The 27,241-nt window shown below is 32.8% G+C and overlaps 1 protein-coding gene across 3 annotated transcripts in view; it reads left to right on the top strand.

Moving 5' to 3' along the window:
- LOC118275848 (neurexin-1) overlaps positions 1-27,241 on the top strand; it is a 179,591-nt gene that overhangs the window by 49,410 nt on the left and 102,940 nt on the right. For all 3 annotated transcript variants that reach the window (XM_050695468.1, XM_050695467.1, XM_050695466.1), the window contains exon 4: positions 19,235-19,379. In XM_050695468.1, the coding sequence (XP_050551425.1) occupies positions 19,235-19,379 (145 nt within the window). The remainder of the gene's footprint in view (positions 1-19,234; positions 19,380-27,241) is intronic.

Here is a 27,241-nt window from a genome sequence, read left to right as displayed (position 1 = left end):
TTCTGTTGAAGGTCAAAATGTTCTGTAGGTCATAATGTCGTTTTCATTAAAGCTAGAAATGTTCGTTAAAGCTAGAACTTTGGAATCGTCTATGTAAATGACGATTGATGTTGACTAGTAGATAAATATTTGCTTGGGTTAATGAACAAACAAATAGTTTTCAGTGTTATTTTAATGTTCGGCGTACTGAATTTACTAAACTAAATTGTTTTTTAGTTATTGCTTTCAGCAAAAATGTTAGGCTATTTTAATGTCCACTTTTGCTCCTTTACTAAAAGTCAAAGCATGGTTCTTTGTTGTATTGAAAAAAAAATAGGGTCTATTATGTTTAATACTTACTTACTTAAATCAAGTTAAGTTGGATTTCATTTAAAATTTTGTAAAATATATCAACCCTAAAAAAAACTGAAAAATATGAAATTCTCAGTAGTCATATTGTAGTGCTTTAAGTAATACATAGCTGTTTTGCGACCGTGACCTTGAACCGGGGTTTCGTAACACAGCGCTAAAGTATTCAATCAAATTGCAAACGACTTGGCCTTTCTACGCTACCTCATTACAAGGTCACACACACACGGTCTATGTTTAGATATTTAAGGGAATTTTGCATCTAATTTTAGTCTCCTATTCTCTCACTCGATTGTGGAAACTATTTGTTTTTTTTTTCACAGTTTCACTGTTTTTTTTTACTGAAATATATGTGAACTGTAGTTATGCTTTGTTACGAATGCATTGTATTAAAAATATTTGTGAATGTAATATGAATGGACTTCAGACAAAAACATACTATGTTTGTTCTGTTTTTATTCTCCAAAATGCTATTATTCACCCGGCATCGATTTTATCTCTAAGTCCTTATGAATTTATGTTGTGTTAGTTAATAGTGCATTTTCTACGTTGCTCACAACGGGATTAATTTGTATTTAGAAATAAATTGGAAAGTAAGACAGCTAATAATTGTCGACGTTTTACGACTTTTCCCGTGAAATGTACCCTTTGTCACAAGAGTTGCGTCATTTTTATGAGTATAGTTGTACTGTGTAGTTTTAGTGTTTATTGTTACAGTTCATTACTAACATGGCCCCAAAACAAATGTCTTTTGATTTGGTTTCGATGAAGGACTTCAGAATGAAAAGAAATTAAGTAAAGTTGCTGATATCCAATTAAATCATTCCCATTTCGAAATGTCAATTGCGATAACATTGTTTCATGAAATACTAAGAAACTGGAAACAATTAGTTTTTTTATCAAGGAAATGTTCCTGTAATCGAACTATAAGTTACTCCAATGTTTTAAAGACTGTCAAAGTAGTTATTATTTTATGCAAAGAAACAATTTTTCAAATCACAACTAACATTATATGCTTCTGCCTACCCTTTGGAGGTAAACAGTGGTCCTTGTTGGTCCTTGTGTCCAGATTTACATTTCAATTAAGATTACGGTGCCCGTTATGTATGTTATGCAGACATGGACGATACTAAATAATTTAGTGATGTACTATCTAGAGATTATTCGTAGTCCTACTATTAATTATTATAGGATTTACTTGACGATATATTAAAGTGACTGAGAGTGATGCTGTTCAGTATTACATTATATTGTTAAATAGCTTTTGCCCGCGACTTCGTTCGCGTGGAATAGTGACTTCCGGCAAATTTTTGGTTTTAACCACATAGTTCCCGATCTCGCGGGATCTCTTCAAAAATGAGATGTGGAAGATATTCCAGGGAACTCTTCAAAAATCAACATAATGAGCTCTGCGTTTGAATTTAATAGATGTATACTCACTTAGGGCATTGAAAAAATAGTTTAAAAACGGACTTAAACTAACTTAAAACTAAAGAAAGCTACGAATTACGAATTTATAATTATGCTATAATAACCAAGCTTAAACTAAATAATTTAAAAGAAACGACTTAAATCTAATCTAATTAATTTATAAATTAGACTTACAATTTTATTAAAAAAACTAACTACAGTAACTACTAATAATCGATATCAAACTAAACCTACGTTAAATAGTTTAACCAAAAAACCAGGAAAACCCAACAAATAAACTTAAATTGAGAAATACAACGAAACCAATTTAGATTTACACAAGTCCTTCAGATGTAAACAGCAGGACCACTACAGACAAATAATCATACGACTGATAATACACTTTTTCTACGATAGTACCGAAGCGCTCGGCCGATATTTAACCAAATGAATGTTACGAAACCATAGCGCGATTATTTTCCCAACGCCATCTATCGAGGATAAAGACAACTTGGATTATTTATTTATACTCCGTTCGGGCATTTTCTTTGTACTAAAAGTTTAATTATATTGATATTATTTTTTTCATACCTTTTTACTATTTATTTACTTTTTTTAGATGAATTAAAACAATAACATGAACCGAAGTCGTGTAACGATCGACATAGAATTATCTATACTCCGTTAGAGCATTTTCTTTGTACTAAATTTTTATTATATTGATATTATTTTTTTCATACCTTTTTACTATTTATTTACTTTTTTTCGATGAATTAAAACAATAACATGAACCGAAGTCGTGTAACGATCGACATAGAATTATTTATAAATAATTTATTTCTTATTTTTATTTTTTGATTTTTGAAATAAAAATATATCTATGTCCTTTCTAAGGTTCTAAACTATATCTGTACCAAATTTCAACCAAATCCGTCAAATAGTTGCGGAGATTAATGGTATAAGCATAGAATGTTCGACGTGATTCTTTAATTTGACATAACTTTTTTATTTATGAACCGATTGACATGAAACAAACACTAAATGTAAATTTAAGCATCCCACAATATATTCGTGAAAACCGCATCCAACTCGGATCAGCCGTTTCTGAGATTAGCGCGCACAGACGAACAGACAAACAGACAAACAGACAAACAGACAAACAGACAAAAAAATAATTAATTACATTTTTGGGTTCGACATCGACATAACAATAACCCCTGCTATTTTTTTTATTTTTATTTTCAATGTACAGACAGCACTTTTCTACGATTTTATTATATGTATAGATTACAAGAGATGAGTAACATAATATATTATCTATTTAATATAAATTTATTCTGATTCTTTTTACATTTTTTCCTGCAATGGGGTGGTTTGTTAGTACTTTATAATTCTTTATACGTATAATTTTATATTGGTTTTCAATAGTTCACGGTATGCAACATTACCTTCATGCTAACATAAATTATCTAACCTTTTTTTTTCTTGAAACGATTGTGCAGTTATTTTTTATTTTTTTTGAGTTATGTAGTTCAAAGGCTTTAGTCTAGTCAAGATAGAAACAGACTGATGATGTTAAAAATCACTTTTCAGTGTGTGTGACAACTTGCTACATAATTATATAAAGGGCGAGATGTCACACACACTACATATTTAAAACGCGCTCTCTTATAAGATAAGTAAACACACTACTACTTTACACAACATTCATTACAAATTCACATGAACAACATAGCCAAATATACTAGAAATAACACGACTAAAATCTTTCGCCATTAAAACAATAATCCTTGCAAACTAAACAAGGACACTCCAATTTAGCAGAAGTTTCCACAAGTCCTTCAGATGTAAACTCGTGAGCTCTCATGGTACGAAGCGAGGCGCTCTATACGAGTGTGAGTTATACGAGTTAGTATAGCAAACATCTCCGCGTGTATATTTAATTCCGAAATGTGATTTTAGTCTAATTAGTTTTCAAAACTGTCACAGTCTAATTGAATTTACTGGTTTATGAAATAAGAATACTTGGAAGTTGTGTTAATGTGTGTTATAATGTATGAGAGTGAGGTGTTCTCAGTGGGAATGAGTTGTGCTGATTCAAATTGGTTACCTAATGAGGTTCATTAATTAGGTATGTGCTAAAATTTCTTGATACTATTAAAACTTTCGTGAGACATATTAAATTCATGTCGCGACACACGACGCGGTGATTGCTCATGAGTATGAGCGTCTAGCATGGCTTGAAATTGGTCGAGATTCTCGTCAAACAGTTACGTGATTAGGCTGATTCATTTCTCGATTCGATTAAACAGTTATTGCTTATGAAAGCAAAGAAAACCTTAACTTAAACAACCCCAAAAAGGCAATTCACAAAGAAAATACTAGAAAGAGAAAACCTGAATAATGAAACCAGGACACTATACAGCACACATACAAAATTAATTAAACTAAGCTCAATCTCAAACTTAACATATGTAGACTAAAGTACTAAACCAAAAACGTTTTTCAATCTAGCGCAAGTTTGCGGGACTCCTTCAGTGTGTGGACTCCTCATTCCGTGGATGTGTGCGTTAGGATATGAGTTGGCTGCACAAACACAGACCTACTTATAGGCTTCCTACACTACTACTACATAGTTGATGAGTTTAGACTTTAGACTTATTTGTGTAAAAGTTTTGATATTTTGAAGTTTAATGGTACGGGTTTAATCTCAAGTTAATCGTTGTGTAATCAATGATTATGTATTAATTAAAATCTGAGAAGTAAATGAACTAGAAATACACTTTTGCTTTAGCTAAACTCAAGTCGAGAAACCTCTTGTTTTAATGGACTATTTAAATTATAAAAATCTTTAAAAAGTGGCTTAAAGTACTGTGTCTTAAGGTATAATATTAAATGTAGCTTGTTTTAATTGAATTTATTTACCACACGTTTGTCCATAGATAGCAACTAAAGCCATAATTAAAGATCGAAATCTTACAAGGATATAGTATCTTGGAAAGGATACAACACGTAAATAATTGATTTATCCCCAATAACAAACATTTTAAACGGAAAATACTCATCATCCTATGGACCACTTACTCCACGACAGCCTGTATAAACTCCTCCGCGATGTTAGTACCAGGGATATGAGTTGGCTTGACAAACATAGTCCTCAATCCACAAGCTGTCCACACAACAGCGACTGAAGCATAGTTTGTCTTATTTGTGTAAAAGCTTTGTGTTTCTATTGTTTGATGTAGCAAGTAATGGAATTGGTTAATATAATATTGCAGTGTATAGTTTTTTTTGGAAGACGACAGAAATATATGCTCAACTGTATGGTATGATATGAATAAAAGTTATGATAGGTTAGAGATTTAAATGTAATATAAAATATAACAAAAAAAATAATATTAGATGTCCCTAACTTTCTATCTTCACGCGTTTTAACGCATCAGAAATCGAAAAAACAATGATTTTATGTATCGAATCTCATTTTTAGATATTGGTCCTTAGAGACGCACGCCCAAAAATCAACACCATACGAAAAAAATCACAAAACAATTTTCTTGTCCAAACCACAAACTTCCCTTGTCCGAAAACCCATCGCTCCTACTTAGGACAGAAAACAAAAAAAGCCATTCTTTCAATTTTGGTCGTGAATTTGTAACCAGCCTATTTTCGGTTTCCACTCAAACTGAGCGACGCGTCGTTTCCCTTGAGAGTGATATCGTACGTGTAAACATATATGTATGTGGGTATTATATCTACGTACATATGACGGTTGCAAGCATGCGACTTGATTAAAATCTATTCGCAAACATAGTCGAACTTTGAAATTATCTCGTGTCTCTTACTAGTTGCTTAGATTTTGAACTGTTGAAGCTTTAGTTTTAGTTGGTAATTGAAATGTGGATTTAGGGTGTTTGCTTCCAGATGTAGTCTGAAGAATGATATCTTGATTTTTATTGTAGAACTACGCATGGGGATGACTGGTCTTTTGGTACGATTCGTTAATTTTTGTACGTAGCTTGCCATATTTTGATATGGTTATTGCCTATTTCATTTTAATATCTAGGCATTATTCAAAATAATATCTTATTTTTAATTTTGGTGTCAGATTTTACAATCGTGAGAGTTTTGAACACAACTGAAAATAAATCAGTCGCTAACGGTTATCAAATTATATTAACTGTAATATATGTAATGATAATATGTTGTAATAGGTATATACATATATTCATATGATATATCAGGACATCGTTGGTGTCTAGGACTTCTCTCGAGTGTGATTGGAGCGTCCGGTGCCGAACTGTGAGCGAAATGATCCTTAATCACATAGTCAAATTAATCTAAAGCTACGTACTGACTGTAGTGGTGTCTTGTGATTAACTGGAGCCTAAACCTGAAGACAACTAAATATATTGAGGAGTACTTTGTAGTAAGAGTGGCAGTGTTAACATTGGGAAATGTACTATTACCGTTTGTACCTTTCAATTCGTAAGAAACAATATTAGCTTTAGCTAAGTTCACATACATATGACACCCTGACCCGAAACCACAATTTGTGAATCAAACAAAGTGTTGCTCCGTACGGGAATCGAAACTACATATTTCGTAACACGATTACCCAGCCACCGCGCCAATTGAACAGTCAGTGTACATCTTAAAGTACAACAGTAATTTTTAAAATATTGTTTCATTTTAAAAATCTACAACCAACACAATAAACTTTTAAAACCAAACATATCAATAGCAGCCGTGGTATCGAAAGCTATCATTCTCAATAAAAATTCTGTCAGAGCCACATCCAGCATCCAGAAACTGGAACACGATTAAAGAGAAACATAACCGCAACAATTGCACATATATATATAAGTATAGGTATATATATCGATCGCAAACTGGAAACTACGGAGATATGGGCCACTGGCACGCGAGCAAGGAAAAAGATTCAATTATTTTTATTACTACTTCACTAAGAGATATTCTTCTCTAATTGCGGATAGGAAAATAAAATGGAAACTGTTTTATGCAACATTCTTATTGAAACTGTTAATTAAAATAAAAGATGGAATGTATTCGTTTAGCGTTATTGTTGAGCATAAAGGCTTTCACCTCTTCAGATTTTAAGAATTGAAATGGTCTGTATTGGTGATAGCGGTACGGTATTTAAATTTCAGATTGGTTTAATCCTATGCTATATAACTATTATTCAGTCACGTCACGTCACGTCAACTTGTCGGTTCATAGTCATTGCGATCTACTTGATCTAGTTATTTGAGAGATTGACGTGTACAAGAGTTACATTGTAACCTATTTGTACCTAGCCATACCGTTAGTATACCTAATAGAAAAACATTGTGATAAAATATTTGTATATACTTAGAGTCAGTGATAAGTTACACATCACAAAAACAAAACCAATACAATTTTCTTAGCACACACAAATAATTCTCACTCATGTCCTACATTATGAATACAAATCCTGGAGAGATTGCAAAAAAACGAAGAATATGTAAAGTTGTGACGTTATACAAACACGCTGTGTTATGATACGAGCCACAAGACGACACAGGAGACGTCACATGTCTAGACGGAGGACAAACAAAGCTGGAATTTAAGACGAGTGGCTACAATACGCATGACTCACTCGCAATGTTACATAGGAATGGCAGAAGAATCGCTTCGTGTCATCAAAAGGTGAAAGTACGACTGATCATTTTGATCTGTATGAAGATGTAATGAATATGAATATTGAAAAAGTGGAATATTGGTCGTCTTTTCTTAATTTCTAACTGGACTGAACAGTAGACGTACTTGCTGTATTTATCTCAACAGTATCTCCATTAAGAACACATTTGAAAAAAAAGTTTATAAAAGAAAAGACTGATATTTGATTACATCTGTTAAAATAAAGCACGAAACCATAAGTATCTTTCGCTAAACCCATTCAGTGATGAAGTGGTTAGAAAAATAAAAAATAATAATTATCTATTTATACTAAAGCACAGACTAAAGTCTGTATAATGAGGGTACAAAAATTCATTCTTATAACAACTACATTTATTTTATCCTCTGCAAAAACTTCTGTCTTCGATTTATCTTGTAAGCAATTTCAATTCGACTTCCAAGGCTCTGGAGTTGCGGCTTCACAGAAAACACAATGTATCTTCATATTTGAGTGCGGATTCTATTGTATCGATAATCCTCTTACTTGATTAGTTGTTGTTATTGATATTCTTTCTTTCTTTCATTTTTTTCTTTCTAGTTCTTTGATATCGTAATGTGGCTTGATAATGGTTTATCTTACGGATTACATATTAAAGGTTACAGAATGGATTGTACCTTGTTATTGAGATTTTTGATATTAGAAACATTTCTTTTGTCCAGAAATTAAAGTTATCCATGTGGTAGTAATGTTTTTTTTATAATTAAGCAGTTGATTCTATCTTTGCTAATTTAAATTGAAAAGTAGTAAGAGTTATAGCTTATTTTTTTGTTTAACGCAAGAATTAACGAGAATCTATTCTTGTCTTTAAATCTAAACTGAACAAAAACACACATTTTGCGGATCGAAGGACCAAAAGGTATAAACGAGAACTATATTTTTTTCAGACTAATATAATCGTAGCACGACCCGGCGGGTCGGTGTTCGGCTTGCAGCCATTTTTCTTAGCCAGCGTTACCCAAAGTTCGCCGCATTAATATTAATGGCTGCTACATATTTATGGTTCTGCCCGGTGTTTTTATTTAATTCAATTATGGGAACGGTTTAGCTGACACAGCTTTTGGTGCGTTTTTCCCCGTTTTGCTTCGGACTAAATATTTGTAGATGTTTTGTATTTGGTGAGGACAGATTTTTCTTATGTTTTTTCTATGTTAGACAAGTTAACTTTAATGTTCTTTGATTTTTGTAGCTTTTAGGATTGTGAGTAAGAATGAGAAAAGTATGAAGCATATCTGATAGACCAGTATTTTCTGAGATTAAGCAAGTTAAATTGATTATAATAAAAGTATCGTTTAATAATTTGAACTCGATGAACAATAACATATTTCCCACAACAATAATAACAGTTCACTTTTTTAAGCATTTTTTTTTTTTACAAACGTGGCTGTTGCGATTTTTTTAAATGACCTAGAAAAATAGATAATATTGCTTACAGTTATAGCTGTGGATACAAGCGTGACGTAAGCGGCGACGTCGCCAGCGCCATCTAGGTTAATGGTGAACCATTCAGTGTGACACATTATGTCAGAACAACAAGTTAGATACTTTTTACAACAGGCCCGATGTGGAGGGACGGCCATTAAAAGTTTTCGCATAAACAAGGATGTACTTGCCTAGGCACAGATTTGTGACTACAATGCATATGAATTTATTCATCTTCTAACAGTTTGTTTAGTTGATTTGGTAATTTGTGAAGTGATAAATGTACCAAAGTCAAAGTCAAAGCATTTATTTCAATTAAGCACTTTTGAAACATCAAATCGAATTGTCTGTCAGTGCAGCTAGGTGCTCTTTGTCAGTAAATCACAGTTTATTACAGTAGCGACTTGATTGAAAGAAGTATTGAGATCGTACATATCAATCAATGAATGTAGTATCAAAACGACAAGAGCCATAAAAATCACTACATACCTTTATTTGATATAATTGTATTTTATACTATCTTTACATAACACTATCAGTCGATTAATTCATTAAACATTTTACTCCATGAAATGACAGTTGTGTCAATGTCATATACATAACTAACATGGTTCATCGTCCACTAAACCCATCATTGGATTTGTCCACTGTCAACGAACGTTGGACCATTCGAAAATTCAATATGGCGGAATGACATTTGTATTCTGAATTTGAATAACAGACATTCTATTGGTGGCGATGTCCGTTTGATGCTGATGGCTTTAAAATTTTGCTGACTTTATATTTTTATACTGCATTGAGGTTTTGGTACAGTTGTGGTGAGTGTGTGGAATGATGGTGTTTTCTATAAGCGTTTAATAATTTTGCTGTATTCGTAACTTTGTTTCAAAGAAGTGACAGAGAGAGGAACACAGTAAAACGTTTTGTTAGTTTAACATGAAAACTATTTTGAATTTCAAATTATTGTGCAACTGTTAGAAAGTTTTATTACACTTTAACAACTAACTGTAGTTGCAAGTTACAATGTGTACAGCATCTTTTTATTTTAACCCTGTGTATATAAAGTATAGTAAGAAGATGATTCAAAACATTTATATTTCTCTCAGTTTATTGGTCATATTAGGAGACTGTTGCCATTTCCATTTTAAAAAGAATTAAGAGATACTTATCTATACTAAAAAATATTTGTACCAAGTAGGAATCTTACTACTTAGCGGTTGCGATGACCCAAAGAAGCGAATAACAACTTTACATAATGCGATAAAATCGAGCATAATTGCTTTAGCTCTTAAATACTTCACGTAGGACCCGGGTTTCCGAAGGACCTCTAATTTAGTAAGGGTCACATTAATTTGACCGGAAATATCCGGTTGCTGCGTGTAAAAAATAATCTTGAAACCAGGCGGTTGGTGAAAGGTTGTTTGAAACAATGTTGTAAAGATTCAAAGATTCACGAAATTATTTTGTTCTTTAGATTAATTGTTCTCTTTTTGTGATATTATTGATGATGTGATTTTTAGTAATTATCTTTTACATCTGACTAGAAATAGTTGACCTATAGTTGTTTAAGATATTAAAATATATGTCTGTCCTATTTATTAGTTGATCTTTCTATACAGAGTAATAAGGTAAGCTTTTTAAAATGTTACAACAAGAACAGTCATCATTAGAAAATTGGAAACAACTGCTAACAGTCTCACAACTCCGCTAAACACTCGACAAAACACACACTAAATGAAAGACAAACGAGAATCAAACATAAACTAATTAGTTAAAACAGAATCAACATACGATTCAAAAGTCCCATCAAACCATTGTAAAAGTAGTATTTTTTTCACAAAATTACTCTAATAAAAGTGAGATACAGACGTCTTAGGAATTTTAATTGAGTTCCCCTTTTTAGAGAACGGGACAAGTCACAAGAAATAAGAGTTCATTTATTCTTCTTTATTGAATGAATGAAATATTTTGACTGAGGACGGTTTGATGGATTGGGTGATTCTGTTTTGTTGTTAAATAACTTGATTTGTTTAAATTAGTTATTAAAATAAGTTACTTTTTGTACCTTTTTTGAGTAATTAATGATTTATCGTATTGGTATGAACTAGGTGTGAAAATGTAACAATAATTGGTCAAAAGATAATCTGGTCCTTTGATCCGAAATTAAATAAATTCACAAAGTAGACCGTTACTAGCTTATTACTTAAAGACCAACCTGAGTAAAAGCTCCTGAACAAAATGGGTCTCCACAAAATATGGCATCATTAATACAAAATTCCGTTGTTTTTCTCTTTAATCCTTACTGAAATAGGTTGGTAACATTTTCAGGTCAATAGAGATATTTCAGGGGAATTGTTCTTCACGCCTTTTCAGAAAAAGGTAGCGAAAGTTACGGTGAAGCGTAAGTGGGTGTAATTTCAGTAAATCTTAATGTCCAATCGGGTTGTTTAGAGTTACAATGGGCATTCTCTTTTCTTTTGCATAATATAATTGGTGTGTAAGTGTTACGGTACCTTTTGTGTGATAATTTATGTACAGTTGAGAGAAAATTTTTGTTTAAGATGCCATTTTTTGTGTAGATATGTCTTAATCTCGTTTAAACTTCGAGTTGTCAGTTCTATGTGTACCACAACTTTTATTAGATGGTGGAAACCACTATCTCAACATAAAACACATGCATCGTACCAAATTGGTAAGATTGTACCCCATAAAACGACAGTGCAAACATAAAACCCCCCACAAAAACTTACCTTTATCAAAACTAGAAAAATCCGGATCAGACCGAAAACAAAACCTGTGTCACATCAGTATTCCTTTCCATATTCTTGTCCCGCATTCCTATTTTCTCGTTTTAAGAGTTTTTTATGTGGATAAAATGGAAAACTGCTGACTATTTGACATATGGCGGCTGTGCTCCATGAAAAATGGTCCTGACATTGTTTTGAGGCGCTGCATTGTTGTCCTCACAAAACAGTATGCTCTACTTGCTATTTTGATATTTATCTTTGTTAGATGGGACGGCTGGAACTTGTCTGATTATTTGAATGTGTAATTTGTAGGTTTACATTTGTTTGGATTTTCTTCTTGCTGTTGTGGCTTCTTTTTGCTGTATTGGTAAAGTTATAGATTTATGTAAGCTGTTATATATCTGAGTAACTTGTTTATAATAATTATATAATGTAATTAGATAGATTAAACTATTAGTATTATTTTTATTGCAATATTCGAAGTAGTACTTTCATAAAAATGTTTCAGAAAAGTTTGAAATATAATTACTAAATGTAGACTGTTCAGTTATTACATTGATTGAAAATTAATGAAAGTTCAATTAATTAATTACGCTTGCTCCAGAGTGCCGTCGAGACACGAAGAAGAAGTATTTTTTATTTTTACATTAAAATATTAACGTCGTCACTTTTGGTCCTTTGGTCCTAAAAGCTATTTTTAACATAAAGTAATATGAATCGATGTCATTAGTGATGCCTTAAGTAAAAGCTATGTCAAAGGCACGGAGATAAAAATGAATAGAAGAACGTTATTGTTTTTATGAAACGTTTTAATTTCTTGCTATAAATAAATCGTCTTCATAATAGTCATGTTGACTTCGGAAAATTTGGTCCTTTTATAGTAGGATAAGTTAATTAGATTTTTTTTTTTAGAAAATAATACATCAAACGAAACGGTATGAATGGAGTATGAACGTACATTGTATTAAATATAGAATTTAGTTAATTATAACAAAATTAGAAAATATGACACAAATATAACAACAAAACATTAACTCCAAAAAAGCGATTCTTTATACAAAGCAGAGTTGACAACGAAAGGCTCTCGTGCGTTATCATTTACACAGCACCGCACACCGGTGCAATCCGCTTGGCGGCGGTAAATTCCGGTAAAAACTAGTTCCGTGGCGGTAAAAACTAGTTTTCAAGTGTTAACTACACTTCTGCGTGACCCAGTTCTATCTGGTTCGGGGTTTGGCTCGTTATGGAGGACAGAACCCGACTGCAGTCACGTTCCTCCTGTCTGTTTGTCTTTCCGCATCATTATGCGCTAACAATTAATTTGTAGCTTTTTCAAATGAGACGCGCTTGGGTTGAAAAGTCATGGAGTGTTTTAGTTGTTTTTTTTTGAGAGCATGGTTTGGTTTGATTGTGGTCCTAATGCTGTTTGGTAAACAAAGTAATAACGAAATGTACCTTCGTAGTGTAACGTAAAGGATACTAAAGTTGATGTTAATAGTTATGTGTACAAATGCTCTTGCTTTAAGCATTCTCCTTTATCTAAGAGCCCAGACATAAGTGCATCTCAACCAAATCCGATTTTGGTTTTGCTTAAGTGATGGAAAACACGCTTTTAGTCTCTCTCAGATTTAGATTCTTAGGACGTTTTGATAATCAAGTACGTAACAAAATAATGTTTACATTGATATAATTGTGCTTACCGTGAAGATTTATTATTCAGCTTATCGCAAAACTGTTTTTATTTGTCGTTATAAATTAATTTACGTATTTTAGCTACTCGTGAAAATTCAGTACAAAGTTTTGTTATAAATGCAAAACTAAATTGCTATCTATCTCTATATCTATCTATGCTACAGATTACCTATCTAAAGCTGTAAAGGGGTTTTTGAATAATACAGTTAGTCTACTAATATTCTCAGGCTTCAATATTACACGTTAAAGTGCTTGCAAACTAAATGGATGCAATGTAGCAAAGTGTCGGTGCTATTAGTGATCATGGAGTTTCAATTAATGCGCGATTGTGGCTCAGTTTAACTCGTTTTGCGTCGATCGGCAACATTGAGAGGATATTCAATGATGAAAGTGCTAGTTTGACTGCCATTGTTACTGTTAATTAGGAGCCATTTGTTTATATTTGAGGAGTCAGTTGGTTGGGGTTTGTGGATCTCATTAGGAGATGTTATTACATCTTATCAGTTACAAGACGTCCACTACTAAAAATAGCCTAGCCTAGTCCTACTATACTGCATTCAGCGGTTCTCAGTGATCTTAACCTTAGAAAGAGTGTATTAGTAGCTACATAAATTGGGTAAATAATTTTGTGGGGGTGGTAACTTTAAACGTTAAATGAAAAAGTACTCAACGTATAAGATGTTAATGCATATTGTAAAACATTTAGTGTATATTTAAAAGTATTTAGTTAGTACCCATTTCAATTTATTTCACACCTATCCACAAAATGGATTACCTGATCGATTGCAACAGCTCTCCTCCACGGTAAAATGTTACTACGGTGTAAAAGTGTAAAAGCATTTTCCCGACTCTTTTAGAAGGAACTCTTGCATAAAATGGCTATTATATTCTACTAGAGTATCCAGTAGGTAAAATAATTTCAGTTTACTACAGTCCGTTGGCTTAAAACTCGATGTAGTGGTACGGAAAAATTTAATAGCAGAACTGTGAACCGGCTGAAAGTGTAGTCGCGGGTAAAGTAGTAATATTTCAAGAGAAATGATCTTTTTCTGTTTGTGGAAAAGGGCAGGTAAGAAGTTCAAAATAAAGGTGGGAGAGGATCTTAAAGGAGGAAAGAGAGTATGAGCTATTTTATCAAGTTCCACTAGTTTAAAATTTTGTGTGTTAGGCTTAATGTCTACTACGAGTTAATGAAGAGTGCATGCATTCATCGACAATAGGTGGCCTACACTTGACAAACGACTGCATCTTCGTCGTCACATGATAAGTTTTCACAAAGCGGCAAAGATAAATCTGCCTATCGTCATTTGAATCAAATATCGAATACATGCGTTCGTCAAATAACGCGTCTTGAACATTAGTGTGAACAGTCATGATTTAATTCTATTTTATTTTCAAACGCGTTTCTCAGTTACACCCTGGTTCATCAATTTCATTTAAAGATGATGGGATTTCCTTGTAATTGGTAAACCGACAATGCTTTGTTTTTAAATTAGAACCAGCGAGAATCCAAAATTCCGTTAAATAAGTACTTTGAATGAACGTTTTCGAAACGCCTCACCTCCTCACAAGGCTGTGACCCCATTTCACGCAATTTTCTTGGGACTAAGAAAACACAATGAGGTACGATGCTAAAGGATTATATGACGTAATGCATTGGCTTTATAGTTGAAAATGTTTTAGCATACATTTTTGTAGACTTGTGGTTAAATTGATATGAATTAAAGTAGTGTAGAAATGTGTTTTCTTTGGATAAATGCAATGCTTGGTGACAAGCGATCTGTTTTGATCTTGAGTCATGGTTATGATTCATCGAGATATATCCAAGATATACCTATCACATCAACCGCCCATAAGTGGCCACTGCTGACCAAATGTCTCTTCTCACACGAAGAAGGTTTAATCAATGCAAACTTTGTATTTTTCTTAAGATAAGGTACAAAATAATATTTCTAATATCAACTTAACCAACATGATTTGACTATTAACATGTACAACTACCACACAACAGTTATATAATATTTTAAACTCAATTACAATAAAAACTATATAGAGAACGTAACTATTGGAAATCCATTAGTTTTTATAGTTTCGTTGTGACTGGCTCGATAGTGCTTAGTCGGACATAGAATAGAAAGTCTAGACGCCATTTTGGTCTAGATTTGGAGTTACAACGACATAATCTGGTAGAAATCCTGTCGTATATGTGGATATATATCTATTTGTGTGTATAATATTATTGAGTATGTGGATTGGGATAGATTTTTTTTGTGTTGTGATATCGATTTGGAGTACCTACTAGGATTTTTGGCTTTGAGATTAAAAATTATGATAATGTTCCTTGAAAAGATTCTACTTTAAAAATAGATTCGTGATAATGTATACGTGTGTTAATATCGCGTTAAACTTGAAAATTGAACGGCACGTGTTTCGGTTCTTTCATTAAAATAATACTAAAAATAAAACTCTCATCCAGACAAAAATAACCATTCTCATTTTTAATACAAATTTATTTCCACCGAAAGGCAAAAACTTGGAAACTAAATTAAAATAATGTCTTCATAAAATATAAAAGTTATAATAATTTCATATCTGATAACTAATTGTTAACATCGGTTCCAAACTTCGTGGACATCTGAAGTTTACGTCTAGTCTCAGCCCCAGACTAATCTATAGATCAAAGTTTGCCTGTAAAGCCTGTAAACTGAAACTTGTAAGACATTTAGCATTAACTATTCATTGCTCAGTTGGAACTTGGTTATAAGTTGAGGATCCTAATATAGCGAGCAATGGAGATAGTTCATTGGCTTTTAGCACTTTGGACGCGTCGAAATTATGTTCTATTGGTCTTGGTCAGTTGTTTGTCCTATGTCTGATAGTTTTAGTGATGTTATAAATAAGTTTAGCCCCGAGTTACAGATATATTGTTACAAAGATATAAATAGTTATTCGTTTTATTTTGTGATGGTTTGTCTAATGTGATTGATATTGTGGTTCTGAACTTGATTTCTACTATCGAAAATGTGGTACTATTTAGTAAATAGATGTGCTTCTATTCAATATAAAGTAAAATCACCGGCTTGAAAAGCAGGAGTGGTTTTTAGTCAGTAAGAGTCTGATACTCCCTCTCGCCTCGCCTAAGGCGGGAGAAGTCACAGCATGATTTTCCCCGCTAAAAAAAGCTCAAATTTAAATATAGGTAATTTAGACAATTATTCTATTTCAATGTGACTTTGTAAAAGTCTTTTTAGACTTTCATAAAAAACAAAACGTTTTAACAATTGATGATAGAAAAAGTTTTATTAAACTCGTTTATATTGCGAATTCGTTTCGAAACATGCATGCTTAGAATATATTTGCAGTGAGCCATGAGTCGTTTCAATGTTATCTATTTTTGTATTTTAAATTCTTTGTGTTTTATATTTTTTATTTTATTTGTTTTAATACTTTGTACGGTTTGTACATTACGTCCAAATATGTTATTGTAATACTGTAAAACTTACTATAAGCATCGTTCATACGAAGTATCATTAATTTCAAGTTCATTAATTAGTATTCATTCATCGTTAGCAAGTTCATTAAGTTTAGTGGATTGTATGCTTATGCGCACCTATATATTCACCTCTATCGGCCTATCCCTTTGGGCGTTGAAAAGCGTTAAAAGATGATGCATCATACAATTAAGTTACAGTAAATAGACTGACTTCTAAGAATGGGGTAACTTATAAAAAGCGTAACATAATAAAAAAGGGATTCTAGATTCTGTTTGTCCCATTAAACAAGTTTAAAAATAGTTTTATACTGATTGTCATCTGTATTACGATTTGAATTACACAATTCTGATTTACTACACAAACGAATTACATTATCTTGTACATCTAATGCTCTTTCTCACTCTTGTTCTTTTCTTGCGTCCATTTTCACATTATTTATCTGTGCCCCACCTCCATCATCGTGAAAATTAAGATCATACTAAAGAACAGCTTTAATATTATTTCTTTTTATTACTTTTGTGTTCTTGTGAAAATTATCTGCGTAACTTTGGGAAGTTGTTAGAAAATTCTGACGGTAGAGGCCCATAGGGACCGGAATATTTAAAACGCAATAATTCCGACATCTTTCTTTGCAAATGTTCGTGTAATTAAAGTTGGTGTTATGTTCGTTATCTTGGTACTTGGCTGGCCTGTGTTTAGGATGCAGGCAGATGTAGGTAGGTGTGACACCAAAGTATGTTAGAAATGAAACATTTGGTGAGGGAAAATCATCTAAAGACTCCTCACCATGTCTTGGGTGAGGCGAGAGGGAGTGTCACACTCTTAAACCATCGCTCAAAACCACTCCGTTCCTATTTCTGCTTTGAGCCGTAGTGTCGGTTAGATGTTGGTTACAAATTCTATATCCGTTGTTAGACCATCAGCTTCGGGGACTTTTTTAGGATTGATCTCATTGAGAACCAAATCCAGTTTAGCCTGAGTAAAGTAAGGGTCACTTTCTGACAGCTCTTCCATCTCACCTAGACATCTTCCACCCGTTAATAAAATATTGAAGGAATGTAATTAAATTTTAGCGTAGCATAGTCTGCAATTGTATACAGGATATTTTAACTGTAGTACACAGACCATGCAGCTGGAAAAGGTGGTTGTGATATATTTAGTAACTGCATTCGTATTATTATGTGAACCAGCTCTTTTCTTAATTAACTCTGTGGAGTCTGGAAGCTTTTAGTAAAGATTGTGAGTGCATTGTGTGGTTCGAATTATTTAACGCACCGTTGGAGACAATGGGATAAGGACGGAGCCATGCAACTTCTTTAAAATAAAGATTCTTGACTTTATTCTATAAGTATTACAGTTCTATATACTTTAATCGCTATAACTACCATTGATTACAAGGCTTTAATAACTTTCCGAGCCCAGTAAACCAAGAACATATTGTATGTATAGACAAGACAGCCTATGAATCGATTCGTATATTTTTAAAGACACTCATTCTAACTTTTCTCAAATGGTCACTAAAAGTTTTTCGTTATACTAAATTGCAATTTACAACTCTAATTGCTATCACAATAGCCTCCTTAAAACTAAATCACACATTCAAATTTCGAAACGGTTTAGAACCATTAAGAAAGCGTTTATTTGTCAACCGCTCCCAAATCCTTAAGCCTTAAGTAAGTTCCAAGTGGAAACTTGGAAATACCTTTAGCAATGTAAACAGCCGCGGAATCAAGTCTTGAAATTCCCGCCCCTATAATAAAATAGAATGTATTGTACCCAAAATTGAGACTACCCAAGTCGCGAGGTATTCGTAACTCGGAATGTTTCCTTCCCAACTATTTTTCCTCGCGATTATTCTAGAAACAAAGCAACAGTAAATAGAAGTAAAAGCAATTTTAAAGCAAGCTTCTAGCGACCATGTCACGTTGAAATATTGTTCTACGTTGTACCATGTAACAGAAAAGGACGCAAGATAAATTGTTGCCACCCATCCCTGTCTTCTCGTGACGAATGTTCTTTAAAAATTGTGTTTTATTAAAAATATTTTAAACGCATACATCACTGTTGTAGGGGATATAGGTTTCTGATTATTTTCTCATCTATTTTCTACGTCATCTTGGCTACAAACTCAGTTATGTGAAAGTAGGAATAAGAGGATGTATAAAGTGGATTTTATCTTTAATAAATAGTTCTTGTATCATTTATAAAAACTGGTCCTTAGTTCCGCATCAATCTGGTCCTTTGCAACTTCTTTGTATCACAAAGAATATTTTTAACAATTTCATTTGTTTTTATGGTGTATTTGGGCAAGAAAGAAATAAACACTACTAAATATTAGACATGCAACTATACCTAAAATGTGTTAATGATATCTTTCCTAATACCTTCCTTTTATCTTGTTCTAGGTACAATTCAAAACTGACGACGCTAGCGTTACCTTCAGTGATATTTGAGCCTAAGTTCCGCGGGTCTGTTCGGAATCTGGTGTACTCTGACCTACCTGGACAGCCACCTCGGAGACAGGAGTTGAGGCATTCGAGAGATTTAAAGGTAAGTTTAGAATAAAGTGACTATTATGTATTTGTTGAGTATTCTTGAGATTTACAGGAGTTAAGAAATGTTTTGTACACTGGTCTTCGTTGGTTAAAGAGATTTGTCCATACAATGATGTCCACTGGATAAACATTTTTGTTTTAGAAAACTCGTAGTATTATTCTTGTTCGTTTCTGTTATAGATAAGACCATCTTATTTTATACATACATTTAGATTGTCTCTCCCTCCCTCTCTATTTATTCTTCTTTAAGAATATCCTTCCAAAAGTAAAAATCTTTGTAGCCAGACCAGTAGCATCTCCAAATAAAGTTACAAAATACAAAAGTTAGTTCACGTCACTTATACTTTACTATTCAGTCTCAGAAAAAGAAAATCTAAGTTCAGACCAAAAAAGTAGGTTAAGAACAATCAGAGGAATCTCGAGACGACAATAGGAAACTTATGAATAAATTCACTTAAATTCACTCGTGAACTCATTGTTTTATGGTAATATTATTTACTTTGAGATACTGACTAAATCAAGCGTGTTCTACATAAAACTTTTCATTCCGTTTTTCTTATTATTTTTTCTGTTTCCATGATGTATTAGGTATATTAAGGTATGTTATTCGTACGATTTTCGTACCTTTGGTGTCATGCAGGCTTATAAGCATAATTACTTATACAGTATAAATTAGTTAAAGAAAGGATTTATAAGACTTGCATTTATTACACAAAAAGACGAGGATGTTGAATAAAGCAACATACTTCAGGGACATCCTGTATACAGTAGAACTATGGAAGCTTCCTTATATTTAATTTAAATCAACGCTATTACAGTAAACGTTTCACACTGACTAGCAAAGGCATAAAAATAAAACTGAAGCACGACACGAACATAGAATTCCGCTGAACAACAAAAAAGTATTTCACAAATAATTGTCGTGTTATCTAATATCATTTTATCTACAGATAATTATCAAATACTTCGCGTTCTTTCAACAAAATCATAAACATCACAATTTGCAAGCTATTGTCATACTTCAAGGCTAAATTCCAATGAAAATTGAGCTTTAAACTGTGTGAAAATGGTTGATTTTCCAAAGTTCCTGTTACAGGTTTTACTAAGTTGGATTTTAACAAAGAAATTCCATTGAGTGTCGGTTTAACCTTAGTCATGGGTTTGTTGTGTGTGGTGCAAGTCAAGAGCTGACGCTTTAGACGTTGCTCAAGTTGATTCAGGTGTAGATATAACTTGAATACTTAAGTTGAAAATGAAATTTTGTCAATAAACTGTTAAAACATTTACGACTATTTAACACATCGAACGCCGTGGTAGTCACCGGTGACCGACGTTAGCGGAGGATTTGCCTTCAACAATTTTCTGTGGCAATCAAAGACGAAAGAGATCAAGAAATCAAGAAATCAATTAACGAACGAAAGAGATCAAGAAATCAATTAACGAATTAAGTGCAGATACTGTATTTTTAAATAAAAGCTTTTAAATTCCATTGACAATTTTGGTCCTTCGGTACGAAACAACTACATAAAATCGCTACCTCTTGTAACGTATACCAAGCTAAATCGCGGAACTCCCTCTAAGCATAAATTAAACACGACAGGCCGATAGCTTCATTTTTGTCTGCCATACTATAGCGTACTATTTATTATTTACTTGCTATTCCTAGAAGTAATGATCGATATTTGTAAGCAAAATAGTTTGACGGACTACCGATCAATATTGGCTGCGGTTTTGCAAACATGTGTTTGCGACATAATTTTATGGCGAAGTGGTGTGTGAAAGTGTTTGGCAAAAGGCTAATTTGCTATTTTATAGGAAATTTGATGTTGCATTTAATATAGGTATCTATATTTCTTTGCCTTTTCAGGAAACAATAGGCGCGAGTCAATTAATGCTATCAATAACTACCTAAATATATTTTTATGGAACGCGAAAGGATTTTAAACAAATCTTAAAAAACAATTTCTTTCACCTCGACTTTTCTTTCCCATGCACCACATTTAATTTTCCTCAACTAAGACATATAGATTGTCATTTACCTGCCAAATCCCCTTATAAATCAAGTTCCTGAAATGACACAGATATAATATAAGATAGGATCTCCCCTAGCCTTGAACTAGTTACATCATTCGCTCGGTCGCTCGCTCTAATCGCTCGCCGCTTACCTTCGCTAAAAGCTAATTGCGGAAAACGGGCGTCTATTTCTCTCTTAAACATTATTTGAAGTTGAATTCTTTGAAATTTTTGTACTTCGTTTTTTGTAGTTAGATTTTTTTTTTCAAAAAAGTATTTTAGATTTAGTGAAAGTGTCAGTTATTGTTATGTACGTGTTCGTAAGCTCTGTTGCCAAGCAAGGGATCACTAGGTCGTCCCTTGTCATAGTCGAAATGTGTATGTACGGAGTCTGTACTTACATACAACTCATAACTGGTTAAAATGCTTACAACTTTAGGGAGTACAAAAAAGTCGATGTATGTGTTTCGATTTTGAATAGAATGCCTAAGAAATCCTGGGTAACTTTATTGCCAGATTTCGCCTGTCTTCTAAACTACTATTACACCCACACTCAGAATACGTTCCTCATCCCTTGAATAGTAATCGAACCCCTTACTCAGCAAACATATTTGGACATACGCTTGTTGGGTCACGGAGCCAAGATTTGTAAGTTAATTCAAGTAAGATGTTACTTTTGTAACACTGAATCCTTCCATAAAATACTGTTCATATTTGCATTTGGTACCTAAGAATTGAATTTTTCGAATCAATTAAATGTGAAGTAATGATGACGTCGATTCATTGCGGATTTGTCTACAAAAAAAAACTAGTTAAAAGATGAAGTTTAACAATAGGGTATATTTAAAATTCTGGAGGTTCAAAATCGATACACGTGTATTAAAATAATGTATATCACAACACGTATTAACCTAAAGTTCAGTAGTATATAAAACATAATAAAACGTTGCCACAACATCATTATTAATTAATGTATATTTAATCAGAAACCTTTTGAATTGCTGACCAATATAATTAAACATTATAATAAGACCTACCTCCTACCGTAATTACTGTCAATGATAAAGGTACATGTATAAATACGGTTACCGAAATAAACCTTTTTAAAGGCCAAATGTTAAAATTATTCGCTGAGTTTTCAGTACTGTGTGTGTATGATAAAACGATGGACCTACATTTTGTGTTTGTATTAATAAATTTATTGAAAGTGTTAATGGAGCTCTGTGTTTGTTGCTAAGCACGTATTTACTTGTGGAAAATTTTGTTTCGTAGTCAGTATGTAGAAGTAGTCTATTATAAGGTTATTAATGTAATGTTAAGACAATATCTAAACAAACATTACATTTCTAAGCTATTGGAAATGGCTTTTGACTAGATTAGAAATAGTTTGAGAATAAACGTTAACGTCCACGTCACGCCTTATATTCCCGCAGGAGTAGGCAGAGGTGCACATAACGAAACGTAATACCGCTATACAATGTACACCCATTGTTCACCATTTGTGTTATAAGTCCCATGCAGTGGGGGTAAGCTTATTGCCATATATTTATTAAAATTACAGTACAGTTAAGACAATTTGTACCTGAAATTCGAGAAGAGGTATCTTAAATAAAATGTTCTAAACAAAATCTGCATTCATCCATGAATTGATTTAAACTTTTACTAAATCAGTGTGAATATTGTGTAACGAAACTCAACAAAATGGAATTTCGAAACTAGACGAAATCTGTCACGTAATTTTAAAAAGAAAAATTTAAAAAACGTGTCTAAAATAAATCCTGTTAAAGTCATCCAAGTGAATGAATGTGAATAAACTTTTGGAGACAATATTATATCTCTACTTACCCTCGAATCAACTGCAGACGAGGTCGTTGGGTCAGACCTGGAGGTCTACTGTATCGTGTCAACAAAAGGTTGAATTTATAAATAGAAAAATATTAATCGATACTAGAACTTGGTCCTTTGAATAGCATTGTGTCATGAAACATTTTATTTTATTAAAAAATCTTTTATTAGCAAATACTTAATGTATTGTGTAAACATCTATGCCAGATGTTACAAAAGAAATATAATGTTAATAAAGTATGAGAGAATAAGTATGATTAAGTAGTCTTTCCATTATGAATCTTAGAATAAAATGTGGTCCTAATGTCCATGGTCCTTTGGGTATAAATATGTATGCCCATAATGGTCCAAATGTGCTAACTTAAGTACAAGTCAACGTACCTGTTTAAAATATATACTTACCTAACATTACAGCATACTCTGCTGTACATTACACTACAGGACTTACGGTCATCTGCACATCGTAGATAAAACACTTAAATTAGAAAAACCACTCTTATTACACAGGACATAAAGAAGCCATCAAGGCCGAGGACACGGTTTACGTGTACGCCCTTATCTTAAGGCGATAAAGTTGATTTTTGTAGTGGAAGTGTTTTAATAATGCATAGCACTTTATCTATGCCGTGTCGCTTAGCGATAACCGGTGTCTCACTTACTGGTAAGTGAGGGTATTTTGTGAGAACGTGATATGGATATTTTCCTTGTGACTCGAATACATTCAAATGTACTATGATGATATTTATGAGTTGATGGCTATGCGGTTAGTAGTCGTTTGTTGGTTTTCTTTACCTAATGTGTTTTGATGGTGTGGATTTTATAGGACAAGAGTTTTCGCATTTATATTAGTTTCATTATAAAACATTCTGACCGATTTCCATTAAAATTTAATTGAACTTCGTTGCCGTTTGTTCGTTATTAAAAATAATAAGTGCACAATTGTCATCACACATGACTTAATGTCAGAGCCTCATTTTAATTGACATTTCTCCATTCAATAAACCAATATTTCACTTTCAGTCCACCAGCCGCCATATTAAAATTAAAACATTCAACGGTTCTCATTAAAACATTCAATATTTTCCCTTGTCAACGCTTCGGCGTTTTCGGTAAAGGACGAGTAATTCAATAAAATTGAAAGCAAATGAGATCGGCAAGATGCGGGGTAAATCCACACATCTAAAAACATAAGATTGTTAACGAGGAGTTAGGGTAACAGTGACGTAGGGTAAACCCGACCTTAAATCTAGGGTAACTTGGCCATTTCTTTGTTTTTTCTCCACAATCCCCTCGAGGTTACTGAAGATTGAAAGCTATTGTTCCCGTTATGAATTCTAGTTTTGGGAAACTGTTTTTTGTGAGGTGAAATATGATGGAGTTGAGGAAAAGTACGTTATATTGATGTGTACGCTCATCCGACGTATATGCGAGGAATATGGGATTTAAGATGGGATAAAGTCTTATTCAAATTATAAGAACGATGGAATGGAAACGTACACGTGGAGTAAGAGGATTTGTGTGCGTCTGTTACTATTTTCCTGAAAACATGCTGACGGAATTAATATGTATTTTTTTGTTATTTCTTTATAGAAAATGTGATTTGTTTACATCTTTTAGAGCCATTAAAAATGTGTTTTAAGTGTTTTACATTAGGATATACTTCAGTTTGATAAATTTATTTCTACAACACAGTTTTTAACACCTTAATGCATTAGCATTTTACTATAAAATGAGCATCGTATCTTATAAAATCGTCCACTTTGATTAAAAGCCGGCTTTCATCTACTTTGACGGAGTTCCTGCCTTAATGTGATCGTAAAACATTCCCCTATCTAACACGTCCCAAGTATAAACAATCACCCGATTTTATGACCTAATACATTCTATTTAAGACTCTTTTTCGTGTTTCCTTATGGTTAACAAGAAGCCTATGTGCTTGTAGATTGTTATAGCTATTTGTACATATGTATCTGTATGATGTGCGTGACTACTAAGTAGGAGGGTTCAGGATTCGACTGCCCGGTCAGCCAAAAAGCTTTATTGTGTTTGTAATGTCCTCTGTTATACAAAAATCACATTTTAGTAGTTCTTCAGAAAATATTGAGTTACTGCTAAAGCTTTATATTGTATTTTATTTTTAGAAAAATATATGCCACGTACCTACTGTCGCATTTTCAAGAGAAATTGAATTTATCTACTAAAGTATTAGAATAACGTAGAAGTTGACAGCAAATGTTCAAATATTCTCTTTGTAGTCAGAATTTAAATGTGAAAATGTGACTCGACACTATAAATAAAAGTTCAATGTGTTTTTTCACCCCAACCTCCCCTCGCAACTTAAGGCGACTGTACACTGGGATCGTTTGGACGCACGAAAGCCGCAACACAGTGCAAGGTTACAAGTTAAACTTAGTAAGGTGACTGAAAATTGATTTTGATTGGTCTTAGAGGTTAAAAAAAGCTAGAAAACTTTATAAAAGATTCATAATTCTACTTGAAAAAGGGTCAAAGCAATTTTATTTTAAATTGCGTGCTGCATAGAAATGGTATTCTAAAATAGTTTAAGCCGTCTCGTTGTGGCACTGCGTCTAGCAACTGAGTGTGTGATCACCTTAATATTTCCAATATTTGACTCTTGGTCATGCAAATGTCTTCGCTAGAATATTATTTTCTGTGAAATTTATATTCTAAATCTTGCAATAATGTTTTATTGAAGTTATTTTATTCTATTAACTTTCCACACGATTGAAGATCTGAAAACTTCTATTAAATATAATACTTATTGTTTTAGTATAGAGTTGCATTTTGTATAATTAATAAAACATTGGGACGTCACATGCTGTGGGTTCCATTCGTAAAACAAATATTAGTTTATGTCTCCAAACAAGTTTGTTGTTAGTGCTGGGTCAGCTAAAATAACACTAAATTAAATGCTCTTAGCTTAAAACCTTTTATATGTTGACTAGATTTATGTATTTACATTTTATACGTAGTATGATCTTAGTACGTATGTTTATGTCTGCGTATCTAGTGCATTGGCTGGACGGCTGGTAGATGTTACGTGTAGCAGCCTCGGATCCCGTATTGAATAATTGATGGATGTCATTGGATGTGGATCTGGTGGTATATGATTGTCAAATGTCGTAATGCATCATTTTATTAAATGAAGAGTTAACGCTTTATATTATATGGGGTGTAAATGAAACGCTTTCGAAAAACTATACAAAATTTTGTATTTATAATTTTAATCGTTTTTCATGGAACATTAGTCTTAAGCAGTTGATTACAATTATTATAACATAAATAAATGTAGTATTCCTTATTTTTTTTGAAAATAGGACGTGTTTTTACCATCACCTGTTTATACCCTGTTTTATTTGTTTATCTAATGAAATACATATAAAGCTTAAGTATGTACATATTTATTTCAAACTGCTATAGGACTATATCCATAAAATCACTTGTGAACATTTTCCCCATAAAAAATAATAAAATAAAAAAAATCTCAGTTAACATCAATCAATTCACAAAGCCTTCGGAAGCTGGGCTCAGAAAAACGCGAGTCACTCTTAAACGGATCGTTGACAATGCAAATGATTGCCGCTTTACATTGCCAGAGTGACTTTATAATTTTTTAACAAGCAGCAATGGATAATTGGACGTTTTGTATTGTCGTTTGTGTATCGATCATTGTTGTTGTTTGGTCATGAATAGAGGGGATGAGATTGCAGATAATTTTATGATAATCCTGTTTTAATTTATTAAGTTGAAGAGGCTTTTTCGTTTGTTTCATAATTTAATCCCATGATCTGTTTGAGTTGTAAGTAGAAAAATCTTGTGCTTTAACTAAATTTGTGGGTTTACCTACAAACTGTTTAATATTGAGTATATATAATTGTAGGTTATAGGCAACAACAATTATACAAAGGTGATAATATAATTATTAATTGGAAATTAACAACGTGACAAAAAAATAACAGATATTTTAATATTACCTTA

The sequence above is a fragment of the Spodoptera frugiperda genome, chromosome 8 (assembly GCF_023101765.2).
Source record: "Spodoptera frugiperda isolate SF20-4 chromosome 8, AGI-APGP_CSIRO_Sfru_2.0, whole genome shotgun sequence".
In the NCBI taxonomy this organism is placed as follows: Eukaryota; Metazoa; Arthropoda; class Insecta; order Lepidoptera; family Noctuidae; genus Spodoptera; species Spodoptera frugiperda.
Note: the sequence above shows the minus strand (reverse complement) of the source record. Positions and strands in the feature narration are given on the sequence as shown.